Genomic DNA, 26,097 nt, shown 5'->3' with positions numbered 1-26,097 from the left:
AGAAATTTCTGAAGAAGGGACCCAAACTGAAACGCCAACTTGCCTACTCCTCTGAATCTACCTGGCCTGCTGCTTTCCACCAGCTCCACACTCTGTGTTATCTCTGACTCCAGCATCTGCAGTTCTTACTATATCTGAACCTATTTATCAATGCTCAGTTTTGGTTTTATTTGAGGACTCTTAGCTTAAGACATCGTTACAGCCTCGGTCCAAACATGAACAAAAAGAACTGCATTCAAGACATATGTGGAAAGTAAACTATCCTTGTCATCAAAGCAGCATTTGACAAGAGTTTGGCAACAGAATTGAAGTCAATACGAATCAGTGGAAAAATCATCTCGGCCGAGGATTTCCAAGCCAAACACCATCCTAAAAAGAAATAATGGCTTTCATCTATAGTGATTTTCATGACCACTTACAATCATGTTCTTTAAATGATACAACAAAATTATTTTGTGTCATTGCTGCTAATATTAAGTTGGGAACTATATCACTACTTCAAATTTTGGAATTCCCTTCTGAACAGCGCTATGGGTCTCTATCACAAGGACTACAGTTGTTGAAGAGGTTAACTTAACAATTCTTTCATAAATGAGGGATTGGTGAAAAAAATACTAGCTTTGCTAGTGATGCTCATATCCTATGAACAAGAACAAAAATTCTATCAGAGATAATAGGGACTGCAGATGCTGGAGAATCCGACATAACAAAGTGTAGAGCTGGCCGAACACAGCAGGCCAGCAGGAAGGCTGACATCAGCCTTCCTGCTCCTATGATGCTGCTTGTCCTGATGTGTTCATCCAGCTCCACACCTTGTTATCAAGAACAAAAATTCATTCTTTTATGGAAAAGAGAATTAGCTGTTTTTAATTCAAAGAATACAAGTGAAACAGTTGAATTAAATTCCATTGGACAACACAGTGGCTCAGTGGTTATCACGACACCTTATAGTGTCAGGGACCTGTTTGCTTCTAGTTTCGGGCAATTGTGTGGAGTTTGCAAGTTCTCTCAGTGTCGGCATGGGTTACCTCTGGGTGCTCTGGTTTCCTCACATAGTCTAAAGATGTGCAAGTAAGGTGGAATAGCCTTGCTATAATTGCCTAAAGGGTCCAGGGATGTGCAGGCCAGGTAGATTATCCCTGGAAAATGCAGTGTTACAGGGATAGGATAGAAGGGTGGGACTGAGTAGGTTGCTGTTTGGATGTTCAGTATGGACTGTATGAGCTAAAAGGCCTGCTTCCACACTGTAGAGATTCTATGATGATAAGTTAAAGTTTGAGCTAAAGCACTAATTTTTTTTAACATCTTGCACATGGAATTCAAACTTGGTCGAATATTATTTCAAAGACTTGAGAACAAGCTGAATGTGAAACCATAGCTGCTGTTTCCTAACCAATGTCACTAACACGTTGACTTTTGCTTCAAAATAGTACAACTTTTTTTTTCTATTCATTTGTGGGATGTGGGCATTGCCAGCTGGGCCAGCATTTCTTGCCCATCCCTAGTTGCCCTTGAGAAGGTGGTGGTAAGCTGCCTTTTTGAACCACTGCAGTCCACCTGCTCTGGTTTGACCCACATGCTCTTAGGGAGGGAGTTCCAGGATTTTGATGCGGCAACAGCAAAGGAACAGCATTATATTTCCAAGTCAGGATGGTGAGTGGCTTGGAGGTGGTGGTGTTCCCATCTGTCTGATGCCCTTCTAGATGGAAGTGGCTGTGGGTTTGGAAGGTGCTGTCTGAGAATCTTTGCTGAATTTCTGCAGTGCATCTTGTAGATAGTACACACTGCTGCTACTGAGCGTTGGTGGAGGAGGGAGTGGATGTACTGCCAATCAAGCGGGCTGCTTTGCCCTGAATGGTGTCAATATTGAGTGTTGTTGGGGCTCACTCATCCAGGCAAGTAGGGAGTATTCCATCTCTCTCCTGACTTGTGCCTTGTAGATGGTGGACAGGCTTTGAGAAGTCAGGAGGTGAGTTACTTGCCGCAGTATTCCTAGCTTCTGACCTGCTCCGGTAGCCAGTGTTTATATGGTGAGTCCAGTTGAGTTTCTGGTCAATGGTAACTCCCAGGATGTTGATAGTGAGGGATTCAGTAATGGTAACACCATTGAATGTCAAGCGGCGGTGGTTAGATTGTCTTTCGTTGGTGGTGATCTTAGCCTGGCATTTGTGTGGCGTGAATGTCACTTGCCACTTGTTAGCCCAAGCCTGGATATTGTCCAGATCTTGTTGATGTGAACATGGACTGCTTCAGTATCTGAGGAGTCACGAATGGGGCTGAACATTGTGCAATCATTGGCAAACATCCCCACTTCTGACCTTATAATGGAGGGAAGGTCATTGATAAAGCAGCTGAAGATGGTTGGGCCTAGGACACTAGGCTGAGGACACCCTGCAGAGATATCCTGGAGCTGAGATGATTGTCTTCCCACAACCATGACAGTCTTCCTATGTGTCAGGTATGACTCCAATCACTGGAGTCTTTGCCCCCCTGATACCCATTGATTCCAGTTTTGCTAGTGCTCCTTGATATCAAGGGCTGTCACTCTCACCTCACTTCTGGAATTCAGCTGTTTTGTCCATGTTTGAACCAAGGCTGTAATGAGATCAGGAGCTGAGTGGCCCTGGCAGAACCCAAACTGGGCGTCACTGAGTGGGTGCTGTTTGATAGCACTGTTGATGACACCTTCCATCACTTTACTGATGATCGAGAGTATACTGATGTAGCAGTAATTGGCCGTGTTGAATTTGTCCTGCTTTTAGTGTGCAGGACATATTTAGGACAACTTTTTTACATTGTCAGGTAGATACCAGTGTTGTAAACTGCGTTGGAACAGCTTGGCAAGGGGAGTGGCAACTTCTGGAGCACAAGTCTTCAGTAATATTGCTGGAATGTTATCAGGGCCGTAGCCTTTGCAGTATCCAGTGTCTCCAAACGTTTCTTGATATCACGTAAAGTGAATTGACCCAAAACTTTGAAATGGACTGTGGACTGGACTTGGATTTGACTAAGGAATTGGTTCAGTAGTTTGTTTTGGAAAGTTAGGGTTTATTTGCTCAAATTAAGATTCATGAACTACACAGTTTGATGATTCGGGACTTCAAAATAGTGGAAGGCAGAGTTAATGTGCCAATTTAAATTCACTTGGTGTTGGCACTATAAGATCGCTAGGCTGGTAACTTCTTTTAATGATTACTTATTTTAAAGAAAGACAACTCATTAAGGAGGCCAGGCAGTATCAGAGGAATGGGAGAGTTGATGTATTGGGTCGGTATCCTTCTTCAGAAAGGGGGATGGGGTAAGGGAGCTCAGAAATAAATAGGGGAACGGTGGCGCTGGAGAAGGTAGGTGGGATGGTGATAGGTGAATGCAGGTAGGAAGTGGGAGGGATAGGTCAGTGAGGTGAGAGGAGCAGATAGGAGAGAGAGATGATAGGCAGGGATGAAACTGAGGGTGGGGAGATTTTGAAACTGGTCAAGTACACATTTAGGCCATCGTGCTGTAGGCTCCAAAGGTGGAAAAGAGGTGCTGCTCCTCCAATTTCCGGATGGTGTCATTATGACACTGGAGGAGGTTCAGGATGGACATGTCACCCAGAGAGTGGGAGGGAAAGGTGCTGGGGTCGACAAGGTAGTCGCAGAGAGCGCGGATCTATAAAAGGCAGATAGGGGTGGGGAAGGAAATATACCTTTGGTTGTGGGGTCGGATTGTAGGTGGCGGAAGTGGCGGAAAATGATACATTGGATATGGAGGTTAGTAGGGGGATGTGAGGACAAGGGGGAATTCTGTCTTTGTTTTTGTTGGGGGTGGGAATGAGGGGGAAACCATCCCACCTACCTTCTGCAGCCCCAACCCCAACCCGTCCTCTCTATTTATTTCTGAGGTGCCTTCCCCCTCCCCCATTTCTGAAGAAGGGTCTCGACCCGAAATGACAACTTTCCTGTTCCACTGATGCCGCTTGGCCTGCTGTGTTATATCTGACTCCAGCATCAGCAGTTCAAACTATCTCCGACTCAGGAAGGATTGTTGTAATGGTGAGTAGTTTTCTGTGGTCAGCATCATCAGTTTCAGGTAAGCAGGACTAAGCACTGGCTATTGGCAACAATAAAATGCATTAACTCACTAGTTTTGTTTAGATGAAATCCCTGAACAGAACTCCCCTCCGGTTGTCATGATGGGTTGGAATTCAAAACCTAGAGTAAATTTTGTGAACTGTGAAGATTGTACTTGAATGAGACACACTTGAAGTCACGGATCAAATCATCAGCAAATGCAAGATCCATTTAAAATTCATGGAAAGTTAAGACATCCAGCCTTCAACAGTTCCTCATAGGAGGTGAAATTCATAGCAAGGACCGATCTCAATCTGTGAACTTGAAACAGAAGATAAGTCTGCACAGAAAGGTGTAAAGCAAGAATGTTTTCCAGTTAAGGATTTTAAACTCTGGGAGGAAACATGTAATGCATCTCTGTATAATATTTACTGAATGGAATAAAATAAATGGCATACAGAAGAAAGAAATGATAGGTCATATTGATTTCATTTTTCATACTTTGTTAAATTGTTGTAAATCAGGTTTGTATATTGATAATGAAAGCATCATTCAGTCACTGAGATGTGATGTGCAAAATAATGAAGTTTTTTGTAAAAAAAAACTTCAGAATTTAATTTTTCATGTGCAACAGGGCAGCAATAAGGCTGAACTTACAAAAACTTAAAACGCAAGTCTTAAATTTTTTTTTGGAATCCAAAAACAGTTAGGAAAATTATTCATACAAAACACTATTATTTACGCAACAAATAAACAGCAGCTAGTTTTGTTGTAGGCCACAGATGGCTGTAAGAGAAATCATTAACATCGGGTACATTTTCTGCAACTCCGAAATTGTAGTCACTGCTTTAGCCTCGATCATTAGCAGACCAGTCATGCCCAAGTACAAACATTACTAACGATCATTGCTGAGAGTTTTATACCATTCTTTAATACATTTGATATTTTACAACTAAATAAAATAAACACTACAGCAAATATCTTCAAAATCTGTACAAAGTTTGATACAGAACAACCAGTGGGTTGAAATAAAAATCTAAAATTAACCACACTGACTTTTCTTTGTAATTATCTACAAAATCCAGTTGGTCTTAATGTTTTTCTAAAATTCCCTTGCATGTATAAAAATAAATTAAGAAAACAATACTCTTCCAGTCAACAGCGCAACTGTTAATTAGAAATATTACAAACCAAAATATTTAGGCTTTATATTTCATTTTTCCCCACTATTACTCAATTTTACCGAAGCATATTTACAGATGAAGTACAAACTGTGCAACATTCAACCTTAAAATTTATCATTACTTGAAATACTCTTACAATTGGATAGGTGGAGGGGGTCAGACTACTAACTGTTCAAACTGGTTCAGCCATGTAGAGAGCTGGGAATTCCTTCCAAGAAGGAAGACGATGTACTACTGGAAATTCCTGCTGCTCTGACAGGAATTGTAATTGAGTGCATACTCAGCTGTCCAGAGCTGTTTCACAATGGACCTAGCAACAGGCACTTGGTTAGGCGGACAGCCAACACATCCCTCAAAGGAATCTTTCCCAGCAGCAGGCTAATCCATTTCTTCCACTTTATAGATTGATCTTGTACCCCAGCAACCAAAGAAATCGCAGAAGCCTATTGCACCACAACTGAATAGCTTTGCCAGCAGTGATCCAAGAAGCATACCACATTCACAGCAAAGGAACAGGATACAATACAGAATGCATGCAATGTAGCACTCAGGTGATGCATATCTCAAGTCCTGCCTGTCACAGCTGCAGAACCAGGTATAATTTTTTGCAATGTAACTTGCATTTTAATTTAAAAGATATCTAAATTTTACTTAAAAATCATAATTTTACTTCCATCAAAACATTTCAAGACAAGCACAAAACTGAATGATTCAAGTTTTACCAATGAAGCTGAAAAGTAGTTCATTTTCGGATTGCTCCACGTCCAATGTCTCTTAAATTTCATATTAGTGCAATCAATCTGATAGACCAGTAAACCAAATGTTGTGATGTAGGAACATCTTATCAAAGTTATTTGGGCTATCTCTGGTATATGACAATTTTCAGTGTATTTGCCACTTCCCTTTAAGCTCCTCCAACCACATGTGAGTAAGATTCACCCACTGTAGTTGGTTAAACTGCTGTGACAATGGGACAGAAACATTCTGGAATTTAAAAATCCTGTGTCAACTTTTTTCCTGTGTAACATGACTTCCTTTGTCACTGAGTCTCTGAAGAGAAAGGAAAAGGTACAGTATTAAAATTTTTCCATGTGTATAATTGGTTTGTACAGTGTCTCACCTCCATTTCCTAAATTCCTTTACTTCTTTCAAATAGACCATGATTTTAAAATGTTTAGTTTAAAATGTAATCATTGTATTGCAAAAATATTATTTGAGTTAACAAAAACAAATTTCTAAGAGAACAGCTCACACCATTCAAACCAAATAAAGAGATTTGGATATGAACATATGTTTTAAACAAGTCTAATTAAAGAATTTAAATTTATGTTTAATTTCAGCAGCTTGGAAATACAATTCAATTATATATCCAAAAGCAACAGAATAAAATATCACCTATTACAAGCTATTGGTATACTGTTATAGGCTATGACACTTACTGCAACTTTTGGTGTGCAAGTTTCATTGTGAATGGATATGAAAGGGTTGGGAGGGGCTGAGTAAAGTGGTTGAGTTTGGGCATTTGCCAGTAGGTTATTTATAGAGATTGGTGCTGTTCCAGTGATCTGCAGCTGTTGTAGCTCATGCTGTTGATGATGGTGGTTTTGGTGATGTTGTTGCTGCATTATCTGATAAAACAGAGCTTGATGTTGTTCCTGGTGACAAGGCATGCAAAATATGAATTTAACATTAATTGGCAGCACAAAGCAGCATTAAGTACTTTAATTATAAATACATAGATCAAGAGTAATTAGGTCAGAAGTATAAAAAAAGTACTCTTAATAGAGTATATAAAGGCAAAATATCAGGGAACATACTCAGCAACCTAACAGAAACAACTGATGAGCTATAGATCAAATCCACTTACTCCTGTATTCTCTCAATTGACTTAACTCTCAATGCTAAAGAATCCACGTTCACCAAGACAGCCTACGTTTACCTCCAGTTCACTTTCACCATCACGGTAAGTTGCCACTTTTTCTCAGAACATGCTAATGGCTGTCAAACTATCTTCTGCATACTGGCAATATTACTATTGCCCTTGCTGATCTCTCTTGTCTCCTGACTCCAAATTTTAAATTTCTACATGATTTCCTCCTCTAACAGTGTAAAACTACTCCAATCTGATAATCTTCAGTTCTCAAAACCCTGCTTTGCAACTCCCAATCCTTCAACTGCCCTGGGAGTGGTCATGGGTTAAATTATTTTGGCTAACTCTTCCAAGGGTTTTCTCAAAATCTACTTCTTGCAAATGTAGGCAGTTACGGTTATCTGGTGCCTGTATTTTCCCAGGCTGTAAGTGTTTCAAGCAGTCCCACCTAACCAAAAGCCTTTGAAATCTAAAATCCAGCATCATTTGATTCCCAGTGTTGCCAGTATTGCGACACTACACCTGTAGTACTTTCTTCCAAGTCTCAGTGATTATTAATTTGGTGTCCTTCAGGATGTTCTACATACATAATAAGCCATACAAATGCAATTTTTTTTCAATTGCAGAATGTGGACTTCAGAGGCTGTGCAAGCATTTGTTGTATGTCCTTAGACAACCTTGGATTTACTGAGATAGTAGGAACTGCAGATGCTGGAGAATCTGAGATAACAAGGTGTAGAGCTGGATGAACACAGCAGGCCAAGCAGCAGCAGAGGAGCAGGAAAGCTGATTTTTTTTGACCTGAAGCTCTACACCTTGTTATCTTGGATTTACCGAGTGGCTTGCTCATCTCGCTTCAGAGGGCAGTTAAGAGTCAACTACATTGCTGTCGTTCTGGGGCTACATAGAGACCAGACCAGGTAGGGATGGCAGATTTCCTTACCTCAAGGACATTACTGAATAAGATGGATTTTTACAGCAATACATGATGGTGACATGGTATTTTAATTCCATATTTTTATTGAATTCAAATTTCACCATCTGCTGTGGTGGGTTTCGAAACATGGTTCCTAGAACACTAGTCTGGGGTTCTGGATTACTTTCCTAGTGACAATACCACTAGGCCACTGCTCTCCCAAACTGTTGCTGTAATGTGTGCCAATCACCATTATTTTAGACCATAATGTATTTATTTTGCAGTTTCTATATCCACAGTGTCTAGTCCAGCTGGACATCACACTTAAAGGAATAGGAAGAAGCTATATACATGCAGCACTGTCACAATGAGGAACAGATGTGATAGGTAATTTAGGGGAACAGTGGAGTTTTGAAATTTGTATCTACTGTGAATGTCAGAAGTGAGAATACAAGAGATTTGATACATCTTTGTAAGCCAGCTCTAATCAGTGTTCAGCTTAAGGCATTAACTTTTCGTAAATAAATGTCAATACATTGTGGGCCAACTTTGATAACAATATATTTCTTGATGTCAAAGGTAATATCACAACACGCGCTTGCTTATCCAATGCTGTGACTTTGGTTTTACACTATTTACCTTACGTTTAATTTCTGAATTAAAAGCACAGATTTCAAAACATGCTTTTGTCCTATTCAATTGAAACTGGTCCCTCGTACCAATTCATCAATGTGATTTCATGAGACAAGCAAGCTCTTTCCAGTTTTGGTCAAACTAAACAATGTTTGAAAACTCTGCATCATATGTGGAACAAAATCACAGAATCATTGCAGTGTAGGAGGAAGCCTTTTGGCCCATTATGCATGTATATGGTCTTCAAACAAGTGCATTACTCAGTGCCAATCTCCTGCTTTATCCTCCCATATCTTTCTATCTAAACAATCATCCAGTGCCCTGTTGAACGCTTCAATTGAACCTGATTTCACTATGTTGCCAGGCTGTGCATTCCATAACAACTCTCTTTCACATCACCCTTGCTTTGTTTGCACATCATTCTAAATCTATGCCCTTTGTTCTTGTGCCTTTTATGAGCAGGAACAGCTTCTCCCAATCTACTCCATCCAGGTACTCATGACTTTGAAAACCTCTTTGAATTCTCCTTTCAGACTTTCTTTTCTCCAAGGGATCCATCCCAACTTCTTAAATCTCTTCTCAGAATACATGGTTCTCATTCCTGGAGCTATTCTTGTAAAATGCTTCTGCAGCCTGTCCAATGCATTCACATCTTGCCCATGCTTGCAGTTTATACACAATACTCAAGCTGAAAGCTAATAAGTATCTAATATCACCTCCTTATTCACATACTCTGTGTCCCTATTAATAAAGCTGAGGACATCGTATGCCCTACCTGTCCTGCCACCTTCAATACTGCCTGCACACGTATACCCAGATTCTTTTGATCCTGTACCCTTCTTAGAATTGAACCCCCTATTTTGTATTGTCTTTCAGTATTCTTTCAACCAAAGTGCATTACCTCACACTGAAACTCATCTTTCACTTACATGCCCAATCCACAAATGCACTCATTTTGGAGTTCCACACTGTCCTTACAACTTACAACTGTTCCAAGTTTAAGAGTCATCTGTAGACTTTGAAATTGTCCGCCACACAGCACACATCATTAATATACGTCAGGAAAAGCAAATGTCCCAATACCAACCTCAGGAAAACTCCATTGCAAATATTCTTGTAGCCTGAAAAATATCCATTAACCAATACTCTGTTTCCTATCACTGTCAATTTTGTATCCATGTTGCTACTGTCCCTTTTATGCCATGACCCATAACTTTCCGCACGAGTCTGTTGTGTGGCTCTATATCAAATGCCTACTGGAAGTTCACTTATACCATATCAACAGCATTACCCTCATCAAGCCTGTTATCTTTCAAATCCTCCAGAAAGTTAGTTAAACAACTTGAAATAAATTTATCGTCAAGGTTCAAGAGTTTAATCACCCTTCCATATCTCAAGGCTGAAAGGATTTTGTCCATTACCCGACAAACGTGTGGTTAGCAACACATTTTTGCCAAACAGCGTTTGACTTTGGTATAATTGTAATCTCTGAACTTTTCATAACAAGGACGGAATGTATACAACCATGTTTTTCTTTAAAAAGTTTGTTTAAAAAATGTCTTCCCAGATTTTGAGATTTTCGTGTGAATAATATTTTGGTATGACTGTTAATACTTTTCATATTCAATGAAATCTGTCAAATGTATTTGTTAAAAAATTAAGTAAAATTCTCAAAAGCATAAGTATCAATAAAAAATGAAGCAAAAACAATTTGACACAATTACCATCATGGTATGATATTACATTTTCAGCTTATTTATACATTCAAATTATACTTGCAAACTATTACTTAAAATTTAAAAAAAATTACAATTAACATTCTGTCAAAATTAATAAGGTTTCTTCCCATCCATTTTAAATATCATAAAAGAATAGCCTTACTGGAGTAAGCTGCTGGGATGGCAACAATTGTTGAAGTGGCTGTTGCTGTTGGTGAAATAACAGTTGTCTTTGCTCAGAAAGTAAACTCAATCCTGGCACACTAAAAAAACAAAAATATTTTGCAAAAAAAAATACAAAATACAGTTTTGAAAATATAGGCCTTCTAAGCTGTGCATTTTTATTAGGACTAGATTAATCAGTTTCAACATTTGATCCAGAATTTTTTTTGGTTCAGTCTGTTTTTGCAAGGGGATAGTGATGATGAGAGTACCTTTGCCTAAATAATTTTTGTATATCATTGCCACCTGATGGTTGGATTTGCTGACAAGTATCAATCTCACTGTATAATGCCTCTTAAAATTGACTTGATGACGCTGTAAATAAATATAGCATGATGTGGAACTGTGCCATAAGGATTTCTGCTTTAATACCAGGTTTGTGCTAACTTAAGTAAAATCATGGATGGCTTTAATATTCAAAGAAGTTAAAATCAAAGGATGGGCCACTTTAGACAGAGTGGATAGCTAATGTTTTGTTGATATGCACACAACACTGACAACAAGCTCATCCAATGCCATCTGTACAAAATTCCCAATTGCATTGTCAAGTGAAGGAAATTATTTGCAGAGATAATGGGAACTGCAGATGCTGGAGAATTCCAAGATAATAAAATGTGAGGCTGGATGAACACAGCAGGCCAAGCAGCATCTCAGGAGCACAAAAGCTGACGTTTCGGGCCTAGACGCTTCATCAGTCAGTTTTAGCCAAGTCTCAACAAACACTGGTGGTAGGATTGGTCATTATCCATCCCTACTCCCACTAATAAAGTGAAAAAGGGAAAGCAGAATCCAGTTTTCCTGCTAGAAAATACGCAGCATGAGAATTTGGACAATGGAATCTGCTTCAAGATATAGAGTGAAGAACATACAATACCCTTATAAAAGTCAACTTGCAGATTTCAGTAAAAGATGTGAGAATTTAATACATTCCCATGCTCTGTAAAGTATCTTGAAACACATGTTAAACCACCAAGGGAGAATGTCTTTTCAAAAAGGCTTTTGATTTCTTTTAAATTGGAGACAGAACTGCAGAGGCACGGGAATGTAGTGACGGGATTTTTCAGAATTCAGTCAAGATGACAGTTTGGATTTGAACATCATAGTGAGTTGGATACTCGTGTAGGTGAGCGAGGAAAGAGCCAGCGATCAGAAATAGTGATTTTAATAACAAAGACACATGAGAGATGGTCAAGTCAAAGATTTTATAGAAATATCTGGCATTTAAATGTACAATTAGATCCAATCCAGTTTTATTCATGATTGAGCACATCACCAAGCATACAAAATGCTCATCAAACTGGAATATAAATTGGCAGTCTAATTCCGAACTTTGTTATTGATTGCTCTAGTTTACTCAAGCAACTAGAGTAGATTTCATAAAGTTTTTCATCTCACCAAGTACTGTGCAGAGGTGGATTTGTAATATTCACGATGTATTTATTAAGCATATTTTAATGGTCAGATTTTAACAATGTTACCTTCAGTTAGCTTCTAAGTTTGCTTTTAAATAAGTTAACCATGAAGTAGATGCTGTATAATTTTCTAAATTTTCAGCGCAGAAACATCATCAGTCTGAAAAGCATCCACTAACCAGTACTCTGTTTCCAATCACTGTCTATTTTGTATCCATGTTCCTACTGTGCCCTTTCTACCATGACCCATAACTTTCCTCAAGCTAAGCCACTATGTCAAAGCATAACATTTCCGCAACTAAAGAGTGTACCAATCCTGTACTAACGATTTAAATACAATAAACTTAAAATTGGCAAGCCAAGCAGGAGAACTATGGAAGCATCTTTTTTAAAAAGTAGGACTGTGTTGAAATATAAACATCTTATTATATATGTTACATTGCTGTTGCTAGATTCAGGGGGTCCTTCTCCTTTCTGCCATTACAAATTTCTACATAGGATTGGAAATTGTGCAATGCAATTGCACAATCTGGCCACATGACGGTAGTTTGAAGAAAACCTCTGAGCTTACCCTTTTAGCGCTGACACCATTTGTACAATCCCAAGGAAATTCCTCTGTTTGGGTAAGTTTACATTGATCATGATATTCAAATGATAAAATTTGTTCTGATAGCTGACCGCTGCCTACGGTTCTTTATAAAGGAGTCAAGGGCAGGAGTTAAGTAGATTACAATGGTCAGACATTATTCAGTCCCCATATTAAATTCATTTTGTTTTTCATATAGTGTTTTAATTTTATCAAATTATCTATAGCTAAATAACAAAACAAAGCAATTTTGGAAGCAGAGCGGTACGGCCAATTGGGACATGAGACTTTTAATTGCACAGACTGAGACTTGAGAAAAAAAAACTTAAGCACAGCGATATCAACGTCAGTTAAAATTCATTTTATAAAAATGTTTCCATAGAATGTCAGCATTATTGGCAAGGGCAATATTTGTTGCCATTCTTTGAATCCAATGACTTGCTAGGCTATTTCAGAAACCAGTTAACAGACAACCACATTGCTGTGGATCTGGAAACATAAGGCCAGAGCAGGTAAAGAGAGCAGATTTATTCCCTGAAGGACACTGGTGAACCAGATCAGTTTTTGACGACACCATTGTTATTAGCATTAGTACACAATTATGAAGGCTGTTTTTTGTTTTAATGTTCCAGATTCACTAACTGGATCTAAATTCCACCAACTGCTACTGCAGGATTTGAACTCTTCTGTTGAAGGAGGCTTGTCTTGTTAAGGCAATACATCTCATACGGTTAAAATGTGTTGCCTCTACACGCAGAGTGTTGAAAAAGTGATCTATTTTAAAGTTTTGGCAAAAATCTGTACCACGGGTTGTGGATTTGATTACTGAGCTGCCTTGCTTTTATTCAGACATTTTGTAACCATGCTAGGTCACATCATCAGCGGAGCCTCCGATGAAGTGATGTTATTCTACTCTGCTTGGAATTTATACTGTCTGGTCAGATATGGTGAATACTGTCATTTCCGGTTTTGATCTGTATGGGTTTGTATATAGGGTCCAATTCCATATGTTTGTTGATTGAAGTGTGGGTGGAGAACCACGCCTCTAGGAATTCCTGTGCCTGTCTATTTTTGGCTTGGGTTACTATGGTTACCGGTATGCAGACAACATATTTTTCATTATTAAATGCAACAAATTAGAAGAGAGCCACCACCTCATCAACAGCATATTCTCAGGGATTAAATTCACAGGGGAAGAAAAAAACAACAATCAACTTCCATTTCTGGATGTTAAGAACATAGAACATACAACAGTATAGCACAGTACAGGCCCTTTGGCCCACAATGTTGAGCCAACCTATTATCCTATTAAGATCAATCCATACCATACATTTTACTATCCTCCATGTGCTCCAAGAGTTGCTTAAATAGTTCTATAGTATCTGACTCCACTACCACTGCCAGCAGGGCATTCCACAGGCCCACCACTCTCTGTATGAAGAACTTACCTCTGACATTTCCCCTATACCTTCCTCCAATCACTTTAAAATTATGCCCCCTCGTAATAGTCATTTCCACCCTGGGAAAAAGTGTCTGACTATCCACTCTATCTATGCCTCTCATCCTTCTTTGCTCCAATAAAAATAAAGCCCTAGCTCCCTCAACCTTTCTTCATAAGACCTGCCCTCCAGTCCAGGCAGCATCCTGGTAAATCTCCTTTGCACCCTCTCTAAAGCTTCCACATCTTTCCCGTAATGAGGTGACCAGAACGGAACACAATTTTCCAAGTGTGGTCTAACCAGAGTTTTATTGAGCTGCAGCATAACCTCACAGCTCTTAAAGTCAATTCACCTGCCAATGAAAGCCAACACACCACATGCCATCTTTACAACCCTGTCAACTTGGGTAGCAATTGTGATCAGAGATAATGGGAACTGCAGATGCTGGAGAATCCAAGATAACAAAGTGTTGAGCTGGATGAACACAGCAGGCCAAGCAGCATCTTCAGAGCATAAAATCTGACGTTTCGGGCCTAGACCCTTCATCAGAAAAGCTATGAAAGAGTTGCAGTGGGAAAAAGATTCCCTGAGGTTGGTCCGGAGGGAAGAGGTAACTTCTTCGGGTTAGGCATCCTGGAAGAGGCTTTGCAGTGAGGTTAAAATTGTGATCAGAGATAATGGGAACTGCAGATGAAGAAGGGTCTAGGCCCGAAACGTCAGCTTTTGTGCTCCTAAGATGCTGCTTGGTCTGCTGTGCTCACCTAGCCCCACAATTTGTTAACTTGGGGGTAGCCACTTTGAGGGATCTATGGACGTGGACCCCAAGATCCCTCTGTTCCTCTACACTGCCAACAATCCTGCCATTGACCTGTATTCTGTATTCAAATTCGACCTTCCAAAATAAATCACTTCACACTTTTCTGGGTTGAATTCAGACTGCCACTTCTTTGCCCAGCTCTGCGTCCTGTCAATGTCCCATTGCAAACTACAGCAGCCCTCTATGCAGTCCACAAATCCACCAACCTTTGTGTCATCGGCAAACTTACTAACCCACCTTTTCACTTCCTCATCCAAGTCATTTATAAAAATCACAAATAGTAGAGGTCCCAGGACCTGGAACACCACTGGTAACTGAGCTCCAAGCTGAATACTTTTCAGCTATTACCACCCTCTGTCTTCTATTGGACAGCCAGTTTTATATCCAGACAGCCAAATCTCCCTGAATCCCGTGCCTCCTTACTTTCTGAATGAGACTACCATGTGGAACCTTATCAAATGCCTTGCTAAAATCCGTATACACCATATCCACTGCTGTACCTTCATTGATGTGTTTTGTCACATGCTCAAAGAATTCAATAAGGCTTGTGAGGCATGACCTGCCCCTCACAAAGCTGACTATTTCTATTTAAACTGTGTTTTTCCAAATAATCATAAATACTATCTCTCAGAATTCTCTCCAATAATTTGCCCATCACAGATGTAAGACTGACCAGTCTGTAATTTCCAGATTTATCCTTATTCCCTTCTTGAACAAGGGAATGACATTGCCACCCTCCAATCTTCTGGTACTACTTCAGTGGACAGTGAGGACGCAAAGATCATTGCCAAAGGAGCAGCAATCTCTTCCCTTGCTTCCTGTAGGAACCTTGGGTATCTCCCGTCTGGCCCGGGGACCTATCTATCCTCATGTTTTTCAAAATTTCTAGCAAATCCTCCTTCCGCATATCAACCTGTTTGAGCACATCAGCCTGTCTCATGCTGTCCTCACAAATGTCAAGGTCCCTCTCACTGGTGAATACTGAAGCAAAGTATTCAGTAAGGACCTTCCCTATCTCCTCTGACTCCACGCACAAGTTCCCTCCACTGCCCCTGATTGGCCCTACCCTCATTCTGGCCATCCTCTTATTCCTCACATAAGCATAGAATGCCTTGGGGTTTCCTTGATCCTTCCTGCCAAGGTTTTCTCATACCCACTTCTAGCTCTCCTAAGTCCATTCTTCAGTTCCTTCCTGGCCACCTTGTAGCCCACTGGAGCTTGGTTTGATCCTTGCTTCCTCAACCTTAAGTAAGCTTCTTTCTTCCTCTTGACTTGGTGTTCCACGTCTTGTCATCCAAGGTTCATTCACCTTACCAGCCCTTTTTTGCCTCAGTGGGACAAACCTATCCAGTACTTATAGCAACTGCTCCCTAAAGAACCCCATTTCTGTCATGCATTTCCGGGAGGACATTTGATCCCAATTAGACCATAAGACATAGGAGTGGAAGTAAGGTCATTCAGCCCATCGAGTCCACTCTGCCATTTAATCATGGCTGATGGGCATTTCACCTCCACTTCCCTTGATTCTTTGTGAGAGCAAGAATTTGTAATCTCTGCCTTGAAGGCATCTAACGTCCCGGCCTCCACTGCACTCCATGGCAATGAATTCCACAGGCCCACCACTCTCTGGCTGAAGAAATGTCTCCTCATTTCCGTTTTAAATTTACCCCCTCTAATTCTAAGGCTGAGCCCACAGGTCCTAGTCTCCCCGTCTAACGGAAACAACTTCCCAGCATCCACCCTTTCTAAGCCAAACATTATCTTGTAAGTTTCTATTAGATCTCCCCTCAACCTTCTAAACTAATGAATACAATCCCAGGATTCTCAGCCGTTCATCGTACGTTAAACCTACCATTCCAGGGATCATCCGTGTGAATCTCCCCTGGACACGCTCCAGGGCCAGTATGTCCTTCCTGAGGTGTGGGGCCCAAAACTGGACACAATATTCTAAATGGGGCCTAACTAGAGCTTTATAAAGTCTCAGAAGCACATCACTGTTTTTATATTCCAACCCTCTTGAGATAAACGATAACATTACATTCGTTTTCTTAATCACGGACTCTACCTGCAAGTTAACCTTTAGAGAATCCTGGACCAACATTCCCAGATCCCTTTGTACTTCTGCTTTATGAATTTTCTCACCATTTAGAAAATAGTCCATGCCTGTATTCTTTTTTCCAAAGTGCAAAGCTTCACATTTACTCAAATTGAATTTCATCAGGCATTTCCTGGACCACTCTCCTAACTGGTGCTCTGTTGTTCTTGCCTAATAGCATTGTAATTCCTCCTCCCCAATTAAATACTTTCCCATACCATCTGCTGTTGTCCCTCTCCATGACTATAGTAAAGGTCAGGGAGTTATGATTGCTATCACCGAAATGCTCTCAATGGCCCACAAGCCCACAACCACTCTACAACAAACACTTACAAGGATTAAAAACCACATTCCCACAACATGAACGAATGAATGTGGTTTACAAAATACCATGCAATGACTGCCACAAACAATACATCAGACAGACAGAAGGAAACTAGCCATCAGAATATATGAACATTCAGCAAAATGGCATGACAAACTCTCCTTAACATTGGCACATTGAGACAAGGTAACCATGGCAGCCAAGCCAAACACAGACACGCACGGGAATTCCTAGAGGCATAGTTCTTCACTCATACTTCAATCAACAAACATACTGAATTGGACCCTATATACAAACCCATACAGATCAAAACCGGAAATGAAGGCACTCACCGTAACGGACCGGATCGTATAATTTGCAAGCAGAGTAGAAAAACACCGCTTCATCGAAGGCTCCATTGATGATGTCACCTAGCATGGTGACGAAATGTCTGAACAAAAACAAGTCATCTCGGAGAGCAAGTCAACAACCTCAGTGATCTATTTTTCCTTGAATGGTGCTCAGCATTGAGTGTTATAGGAGCTACACTCATCAAAACAAGTGGAGAGAATTCTAGGCCTGACAGTGCTTTATATGTGGTGGACAGGTTTTGCAGAGTCATGAGGTGAGTTATTCACTGCAGAAATTACTGTCTTTCATCTAATCTATTAGCCACAATTATTATGTTTGTCTTCATTGGTAACCCTCGGAAGTTTTTCAGGAATGATAATCTTTGCCATTGAATGTTCAAGGGAAATACTTTGATTCTTGGATGTAAGGATACAACATATTTGCAGATGACAATAAAATGGGTGGGAAAGTAATTTGCAAAGAGGAAATAAGAAATTTACAAATAGCTATGGATTGGTTAGGTGAATTGGCCAATTTGGCTTTAGCTTAATGTGATTAAGTATTAGGTTATTCACTTTGATTGAAAGATAAAAAATGAAGCCTCTAGGAAGAAACTTGTTTAAATGCATAGGGATTTGATTGTCCTCTAGCATGACTTGCAGAAAGCTAGTATTCAGGTACAGCAGGTAATAAGGACAACAAATAGAATTGTGGCATTTGTTGCTAGAGTAATAACTGCTACCCTGTCTTTCCCAGTGGTAGAGGTTGCAGGCTTGGAAGGATCTGTCAGAGTGAGTTACTGTAGTGCATCTTGTTGATGGTGCACACTGGTGCTATTTCATATCGATGGAAGGGAGTGAATGCTTGAGTAGTGTTACTTTCCACTATCACAACTGAATGCAGCAGGACTACAGAGGTTAGATTTGATCCAATGGCTGTGGGATTGCTAAACTCTGCTATCAGACATACAAGTAGGCATAATTCCACCAGATTGGTACCTCATTTTTGGATGTGGCTGGTGCTGCTCCTGGCAAGGTGTCGTGTACTTTTTGTTTTCTTTATTCTTTTGAGATGTGAGCATTGCTAGCATGGTGACATTTGTTGGCCATCCTTAACTGCCCTTTAATTGAGAGCCAGGTCATTTCAGAATGCAGTTAAGAGTTAACCACATTACTGTGGATATACAAACAAAGAACAAAGAAACCTACAGCACAGGAACAGGCCCTTCAGCCCTCCAAGCCTGAGCCGATTGAGATCCTCTGTCTAACCTGTCATCTATTTTCTAAGGGTCTGTATCCATTTGCTCCCTGCCCATCCATGTACCTGTCCAGATACATCTTAAAAGACGCTAACATGTCTGCGTCTACCACCTCCGCTGGCAACGCGTTCCAGGCACCCACCACCCTCTGTATAAAGAACTTTCCATGCATATCTCCCTTAAACTTTCTTCCTCTCACTTTGAACTCATGACCCCTATGAAGCGATATGTTGTCCAGTCCAAATAAGGATGGCAGATTTCCCTCCCTAAAGGACATTTCTGAACTGAAGGCTTTTTAAATCAATTGATAATAGCTGTCATGTCAGAGACTGGTGAGGATGAGGTCAAATAGTTAATTCTCCCATTGGCTCCATTACCTGTTGGGCATCCTTTCTAATAATTATATCCTTCAATGCACAGTCAATATTGGTGTCACTGAGCCATTTTTTTTATCATCGGTCATTGAAGACCTGCAGTTAGAATACAGAGTGTGCCCTACCACCCTGGGTGTCTCTTCCATCTGACTATCAACATGAAGAAGCACTGATTCATCAGCTGAGGGAAGATGGTGGATGGAAATCCGCAAATGGTTTTCTTGCTCATGCTTGACCTAAAAGAACTTTACAGCATCAGTGTTGAGGAGTTGCATGACAGCTCCTTCCTCTTGGCATGCCATTGTGCCACTACCTAACAGAGGGCCCTCAGTGAGATGGGACATATCCAGGAATGGTGATGGAGGTACCAGGATATGATTCAGTGAGTATGACTAATGTTAGATATCACTCCCTAACTTTGGCACAAATGCCTGTATGGAAGACATTGCAGAGTTAATAAGTCAGGCATGCCTTTGCCTTTTCCGGAGCACAGGACATTGCCAAGAAGCTGATCTTGTTTTACTCTTATTTGACTTCTCCCTGTGGCAATTATGATACAATAGGGGTTTATTAGACTATTTTAGGGAGTAGTTAAGAGTGCATCGTGTTCCTTTCTGGTCTGGAATCACATGTAGTGGAGATCAGCTAAAGTTAGACTTCTTTCTTTAAAGGAGGTTATTAATTTTTTTTCCCCCTTTATTCATTAATGGGATGAGGACATCACTGGCTAGGCAGCATTTCTTGTCCATACTTAATTGTTTAGAGTCAACCACATTGGCATTTGAGTCACATGTAGGCCAAACCAGGTAAGCAATTCCTATTATCTCTTATCAAGGATGGCAGTCTGTTTCCCTAAAGGACATTAGTGAACCAGGTGGGTTTTTCTGCCAATCAACAATGGATTTATGGTCATCATTAGATTCTTAATTCCAGATGGGTTTTACTGAATGCAAATTCCACCATCTGACATGGTAGGATTCGAATCTAGGTCCCCAGAATTTCATCTGGGTTTCTGGATTAACAGTCCAGTGATAATACCACTAGGCCATTGCCTCCCCTGGGTTTTATAACAATCAAATAGCTCCACTGCTTTTCAGAAATGCATCTGATCTATTAATTAGCTGCAGTTTATTGGCCTGGGTTTCAGGATGATTAGTTCAGTGACATCATCACCCCACTAATATGACTAATTTGTCTTTATGGTTACCGAGGAAAAACATGCTGACAAAGTATCACTTGTGGTTAGAGGTGGTTATGGAAGGACTAGAGTTCAGAAGGAGGATGAACTGGAAAGAATGGCTATACACAGACTGAGTAAATAACCTGACTTAGATGGCTGACATCAACAAAGACAGTGGGGAGGGAGAAGTGGAAGGGTTTACCATCATTTCCAATCCACAGGTATGGGGAAAGGTCCCAGGAGATTGAAAAGAACTGATGAACATAAGAACTCTAGCAAATTTGTCAAACACGATTTCTAATTGCAACGGTAGTAGATTCGCCAACTTTAGGTACATTTAAGTCGTCATTGGACAAGCAGATGGACGTACGTGGAATAGTGTAGGCCAGATGGGCTTGAGATCGGTATGACAGGTCGGCACAACATCGAGGGCCGAAGGGCCTGTACTGTGCTGTAATGTTCTATGTTCTATTTCATAAACAATGTTTGATTGTATTAAACTTCTGTTTAATTGTGTTAAGCTTTTCTAAATGTCCTGCTATTTCTTCATTAATAATGACCACTGGCATTTTTCCAATACAGATAATAAACTACCCCTGACATCTAAGGCAGGAGGTTTAGAAGCCCTTTGAGGATTTTCTTCCCATCCAGCAGATGTGGGAATCTGTAATGCACTGCGTGGGCAGTGGGAAACATCAGTGCCTTTAAAAAGTACTTGGATGCACACTTCAAATGTGCTATGGGCCAAGTGCTAGAAAGTAAGACTGGTGTAGAATTAGACATCTTTTGTGTCAGTGCAGACTTGATGAACCAAAGAGCCTCATCTGTACTATATGATTCTATAGTTTCTGCTTTCTGTCTCCTTTTCGAATAACAGCATCACATTAACAGTTTTCCAAACCTCTGGAACACTCGCAGAATCCAGTCAGTTCTGGAATGTTTTAATTTGTGCTTCCATTATCTCCGCAGCCACTTCCTTTAAAACACTTGATCGCAGGCATCAGGTCCCGATGACTTGTCTGCTTTCAATCCCATTAATCAGTCAAATACTTTGGCGCTTTGTGATAGAGACTATAACAAGACCTTTCCTCCCACTGGTATCTTGCTTTAGTTGATACTTTTGCAATATTTATGGTATGAAAACTAAAGCAAAATATTGGTTTAGATTATCTGCCATTCTGTTCCCCATTCGCATACTCCAACGGCCCCACATTCACTTTGGCTGTTCTTTCTGTTTGTACATACATAAAAGCTCAGCCTGTTTTTATATTTCTTGCCAACTCACTCTCAGTTTTCTCTATTTTTATTGGCTTTTCAGTTGACCATTGCATGTTCCTAAAAAAAATTCCCAATCCTGTGTCTGCCAGTAGTTTTTGCCACTTTAACTGCCTTAGCTTTTAACCAGATACATTATTAATCTCAGTGATAATGGGAACTGCAGATGCTGGAGATTCCAAAATAATAAAATGTGAGGCTGGATGAATACAGTAGGCCCAGCAGCATCTCAGAAGCACAAAAGCTGACGTTTCGGGCCTAGACCCTTCATCAGAGCTCTGATGAAGGGTCTAGGCCCGAAACATCAGCTAGTTCATCCTTCCAATTGAGTCCTTCTTTTGGACTGGAATAAAATTTTTGTTAAGTGTTATGAAATATCTGTCACTCCTCATTTGCTGAATCTACTTCCCAGCAACTTCAGACAACTTAATATTTTAATATCTCTGTAACTGTCCTAGTTTAAGATGAAAGGACTAGTTTGTGATCTGATATGGCCTCTCTCAAACTGGATGTGAAATTCTACCGTGTTGTGACCCCAGACAATCCTTAACTATGAGACCTTGGCAGCTTGGCATGGCTTCAGCATGGATTTCCAGCCTTCAGATGATTCCAGAGTGGTCTCCTGATTTTAGACACCTTAAGGTGAAGCCTGGCACAGTATCGAGTCAAGGTCCAGCTAGAGGACTAGAGGCTAGCTGTTGGTGTGGACTGAGTTGGAAGGACTGTTATTCTAAACTTTTTTTTTTCTTTATTTTTCTGATTTATTCCTGTAACTTTTAATGCTGGACTTTTTACTTCTTCATTTTTCTAATTTTCCTCCCCCCGAAGAATTTGCACTTAAGAATCTGTACATAGGTACTCTCCGCACATAAGATGGTATCATAAGTGGTGACTGGTAAACTTTTCACTGTACTCATTTCAGTACAATAAAGATAATTCTATTCTATTCCATTCTCTTTAACCTAGCTTAAAACATATTAAAACATAAATCTAAAAGAGTCTGTCCCTGGATAGCTTGTGCAACATACTGTTCTAAGAAACAATCCTGATGTACTGTACGAATGCATCTTCCACACTACATTTCTCCAGTCAATATACAGATTAAAATAGCCAATAACAATCATACTATCCTATTAACACGCCCCTTGTATTGCCTGATTTATTCTGTCCTACAGTGAGGCAAATCTTTGGTGGCTTAAGGACGACTCTCACCTGTGACTTCTTTCCCTAGTTGTTGCTTCTTTCTACCCAAACTGGTTCCACAACAGAGTCTACTGCATCCAAACTAATATTCAACAACAGACTGATATCTTCCTTTACAACACAATCCCAACTCTTTTGCATTTTGCCTATTTTTTAAAAATATTGAGTTCCCAGTTTGATCACCCTATAATCACATCTCTGAAATAGCTACCAGGCCATATTCATTTATTTCTATTTGTGTTGTAAACTCATCTATCTTGTCAAAAAGCTCCATGTATTCAAATAAAGAGCATTCTTAAGCTCTGATTTTTTTTAACCATTATTCCTTATTTTGGTTCTAATTTCTGCTCATATTTCCTTCCTATTTCGTTCATTTCTATTTTTTCCAATGATAATTTGAATATCATTTGCCTTTTAACTGTATAAAGCATTAGTGAGACCGCACCTAGAGTATTGTGTACAGTTTTGGTCTTCTAACTTGAAGGGAGACATAGTTGCATTGGAGGCAGTTCAGAGAAGGTTTACTAAATTGATACCAAAGATGAGGGATTTGCCATATGAGGACAGATTGAGCTGTTTAGGCTATGCTCGCCGAAGTTTAGAAGAGGTATTCCATATGCTAACAGGTAATCACAAATTAGATGTAGAGAGGATGTTTCCTCATGCAAGGAAATCTAGAACATGGGGTCATTGTTTTAAGATGAGGGGTAGCAGATTTCAAATGGCAATAAGGAGAAATTATTTCTCTCGAAGAGTCGTAAATCTGTGGAATGCACTACCCCCCAGAGTGTGATGGATGCTAGGACATTGAATGAATTTGAGGAGATGGTTAATTAGTAACGTGCTTGAAGGGTTAGTGAGAGTGAGCAGGAAAATGGAATTGAGGCTCAAATGAGATCAACCATGATCATATTAAATGGTGGAGCAGCCTTAAGGGGCTAAATTGCCTATCCCTGCTTCTGTTTCTTACATTCTCATGTTTTCTACGTTGTACCTCTCCCATTTCCTTTTGCTTTTATAAATATGCCTTCAACTGAACCCTTCCCCACCAGTAATTATTTTAAAGCCCTATCTACAAGCCTAGTTGTGTGATTCGCCAAGACACTTGTTCTAGTACGGTTCAAATGAAGCCTGTCCCTATGAAACAGTTCTCTCTTTCCCCAATACTGATCCACTGGCTTATGAATTGGAAACCATTTCTCCCACAACAATCTTGCAGCCACACATCTACTTCCCTCTTAGAGCAGCAGGAGCAGTGAGAGCAAGGACCAGGCGCCTGCCAGGAGGCAAGTTTCCCAGTTAAAAACTTACCTCTGCAATCAGCGGCCTCCATTTTTTGCAGTGGGAGGGGTGAGAACGACGACAAGGGGTCTGCCGGGAAGGTAAGTTCTTCATTTCAGCAGTGGGTCTGAGTGGGAGTGGTCGAATTGCACTCTGGGAAGGTAAGTGAAGTGATATATTTGGGCAGTGGCCAAACCCGAGATATTACACGTGTCACTACACGTGTAGTGTCTCCCAAACGCCCTGCTCCTCTGGCCAAATAAAAAGACTCTGCCGTGTCGATAAGGTAAGTGTTTTTCTTTTTCTTTTAAATTGTCTGCTGGTGGGTAGAGTGATTTGGTACAAATTTTTCTCATTTCATTTATCTAGTATTTGTTTTTATAGTAGTACTAAGCTAAGTTTAAGAGTAAAAATGGCAGGAGATCCCAGACCCGTGTTATGCTCCTCTTGCTCAATGTGGGAGCTCAGGGATGCGGCTGATGTCCCTGACTCCTACACCTACATGTTCAGGAAGTGTGTCCAGCTGCAGCCCTTGTTAGATTGCATGACAACTCTGGAACTGCGGATGGACTCACGTTAGAGCATCCGCGATGCTGAGTAATTCGTGGATAGAACGTTTAGCAAATTGGTCACACCGCAGAAGAGGATTTCTGAGGGAGAAAAGGAATGGGTGACCAAAAGGCAGGAAAAAAAGCAGGAAGGCAGTGCAGGTGTTCCCTGCGGCCATCTCCCTCCAAAACAGGTATACCGTTTTGGATACTATTGGGGGAGATGGCTCACAAGGAGGAGGCCACATTAGCCAGGTTCATGGCACCACGGCTGGCTCTGCTGTACAAAAGGGTGGGAAATAGAGTGGAAGGGCTATGGTCATAGGGGATTCAATTGTAAGTGGAGTAGATAGGTGGTTCTGTGGTCGAAAACGAGACTCCTGAATGGTACATTGCCTCCCAGGTACATGGATCAGGGATGTCTCAGATTGACTGCAGGACATTCTGACAGGGGAGGGTGGACAGCCAGCTGTTGTGGTGCATGTAGGCACCGAGGATATAGGTAAAAAAACGGAATGAGGTCCTACAAGCAGAATTTAGGGAGTTAGGAGTCAAGTTAAAAAGTAGGACCTCAGAGGTAGTAATGTCAGGATTGCTACCAGTGCCCTGTGCTAGTCAGTGCAGAAATGAAAGAATAGGCAGGATGAATGTGTGGCTTGAGAGACGGTGCAGGAGGGAGGTGTTAGATTTTTGGGACATTGGGACCGGTTCTGGTGGGGAGGTGGGACTACTACAAATCGGATGGTCTACTACAGGGCAGGACTTGAACCAATGTCCTCGGGGCTGCTTTTGTTAATGCTGTTGGGGCGGGGTTAAACTAATGTGGCAGGGGCATGGGAACCAAATGAGGAGGTTAGTGGATAGTAAGGAGGTAGTAACTAAGCCTGTAAGGAACTAGATAATGAAGTCAGTGTGACTAAGGGGAAGAGTAGGCAGAGAGCAGACGATGAACGCAGTGGGACGGGTGATCTGAGGTGCATTTGTTTTAATGTGAGAAGTGTAATAGGTAAAGCAGATGAACTTAGGGCTTGGATTAGTACCTGGGAGTATGATGTTATTGCTATTACTGAGACTTGGTCAAGGCAAGGGCAAGATTGGCAACTAGGTATCCCAGGATATAGATGCTTCAGGCGGCATAGAGAGAGAAGTAAAAGGGGTGGAGGAGTTGTAATACCGGTCAAAGAGGACATCATAGCTGTGCTGAAGGAGGGCACCATGGAGAACACGAGCAGTGAGGCAATATGGGCAGAGCTCAGAAATAGGAAGGATGCGGTAACAATGCTGGGGCTGTACTACAGGCCTCCCAACAGCGAGCGCGAGATAGGGGTACAAATATGTAGACAGATTATGGAAAGATGTAGGTGCAACAGGGTAGTGGT

General features: G+C 40.7%; 1 protein-coding gene across 12 annotated transcripts in view; it reads right to left on the bottom strand.

The window, feature by feature from the left end:
* Positions 1–4,713: 4,713 nt before the first annotated feature.
* Positions 4,714–26,097, bottom strand: part of mllt10 (MLLT10 histone lysine methyltransferase DOT1L cofactor) — a 647,928-nt gene continuing 626,544 nt past the window's right edge. For 4 of the 12 annotated variants that reach the window (XM_059638794.1, XM_059638813.1, XM_059638807.1 and 1 more), the window contains 3 exons: positions 10,537–10,636; positions 6,676–6,891; positions 4,714–6,286 (listed from right to left, as the gene is read on the bottom strand). In XM_059638794.1, the coding sequence (XP_059494777.1) occupies positions 6,242–6,286; positions 6,676–6,891; positions 10,537–10,636 (361 nt within the window). In that variant the 3' untranslated portion in view covers positions 4,714–6,241. Of the gene's footprint in view, positions 6,287–6,675; positions 6,892–10,536; positions 10,637–26,097 lie in introns of those variants that run through there. The other 8 variants (XM_059638803.1, XM_059638805.1, XM_059638814.1 and 5 more) reach the window with 4 other exon arrangements.

This window comes from Stegostoma tigrinum, chromosome 2 (genome assembly GCF_030684315.1).
Source record: "Stegostoma tigrinum isolate sSteTig4 chromosome 2, sSteTig4.hap1, whole genome shotgun sequence".
Taxonomy (NCBI): domain Eukaryota; kingdom Metazoa; phylum Chordata; class Chondrichthyes; order Orectolobiformes; family Stegostomatidae; genus Stegostoma; species Stegostoma tigrinum.
The sequence above is the reverse complement of the archived record's forward strand: the minus strand, read 5'-3'. Positions and strand labels throughout refer to the sequence as shown.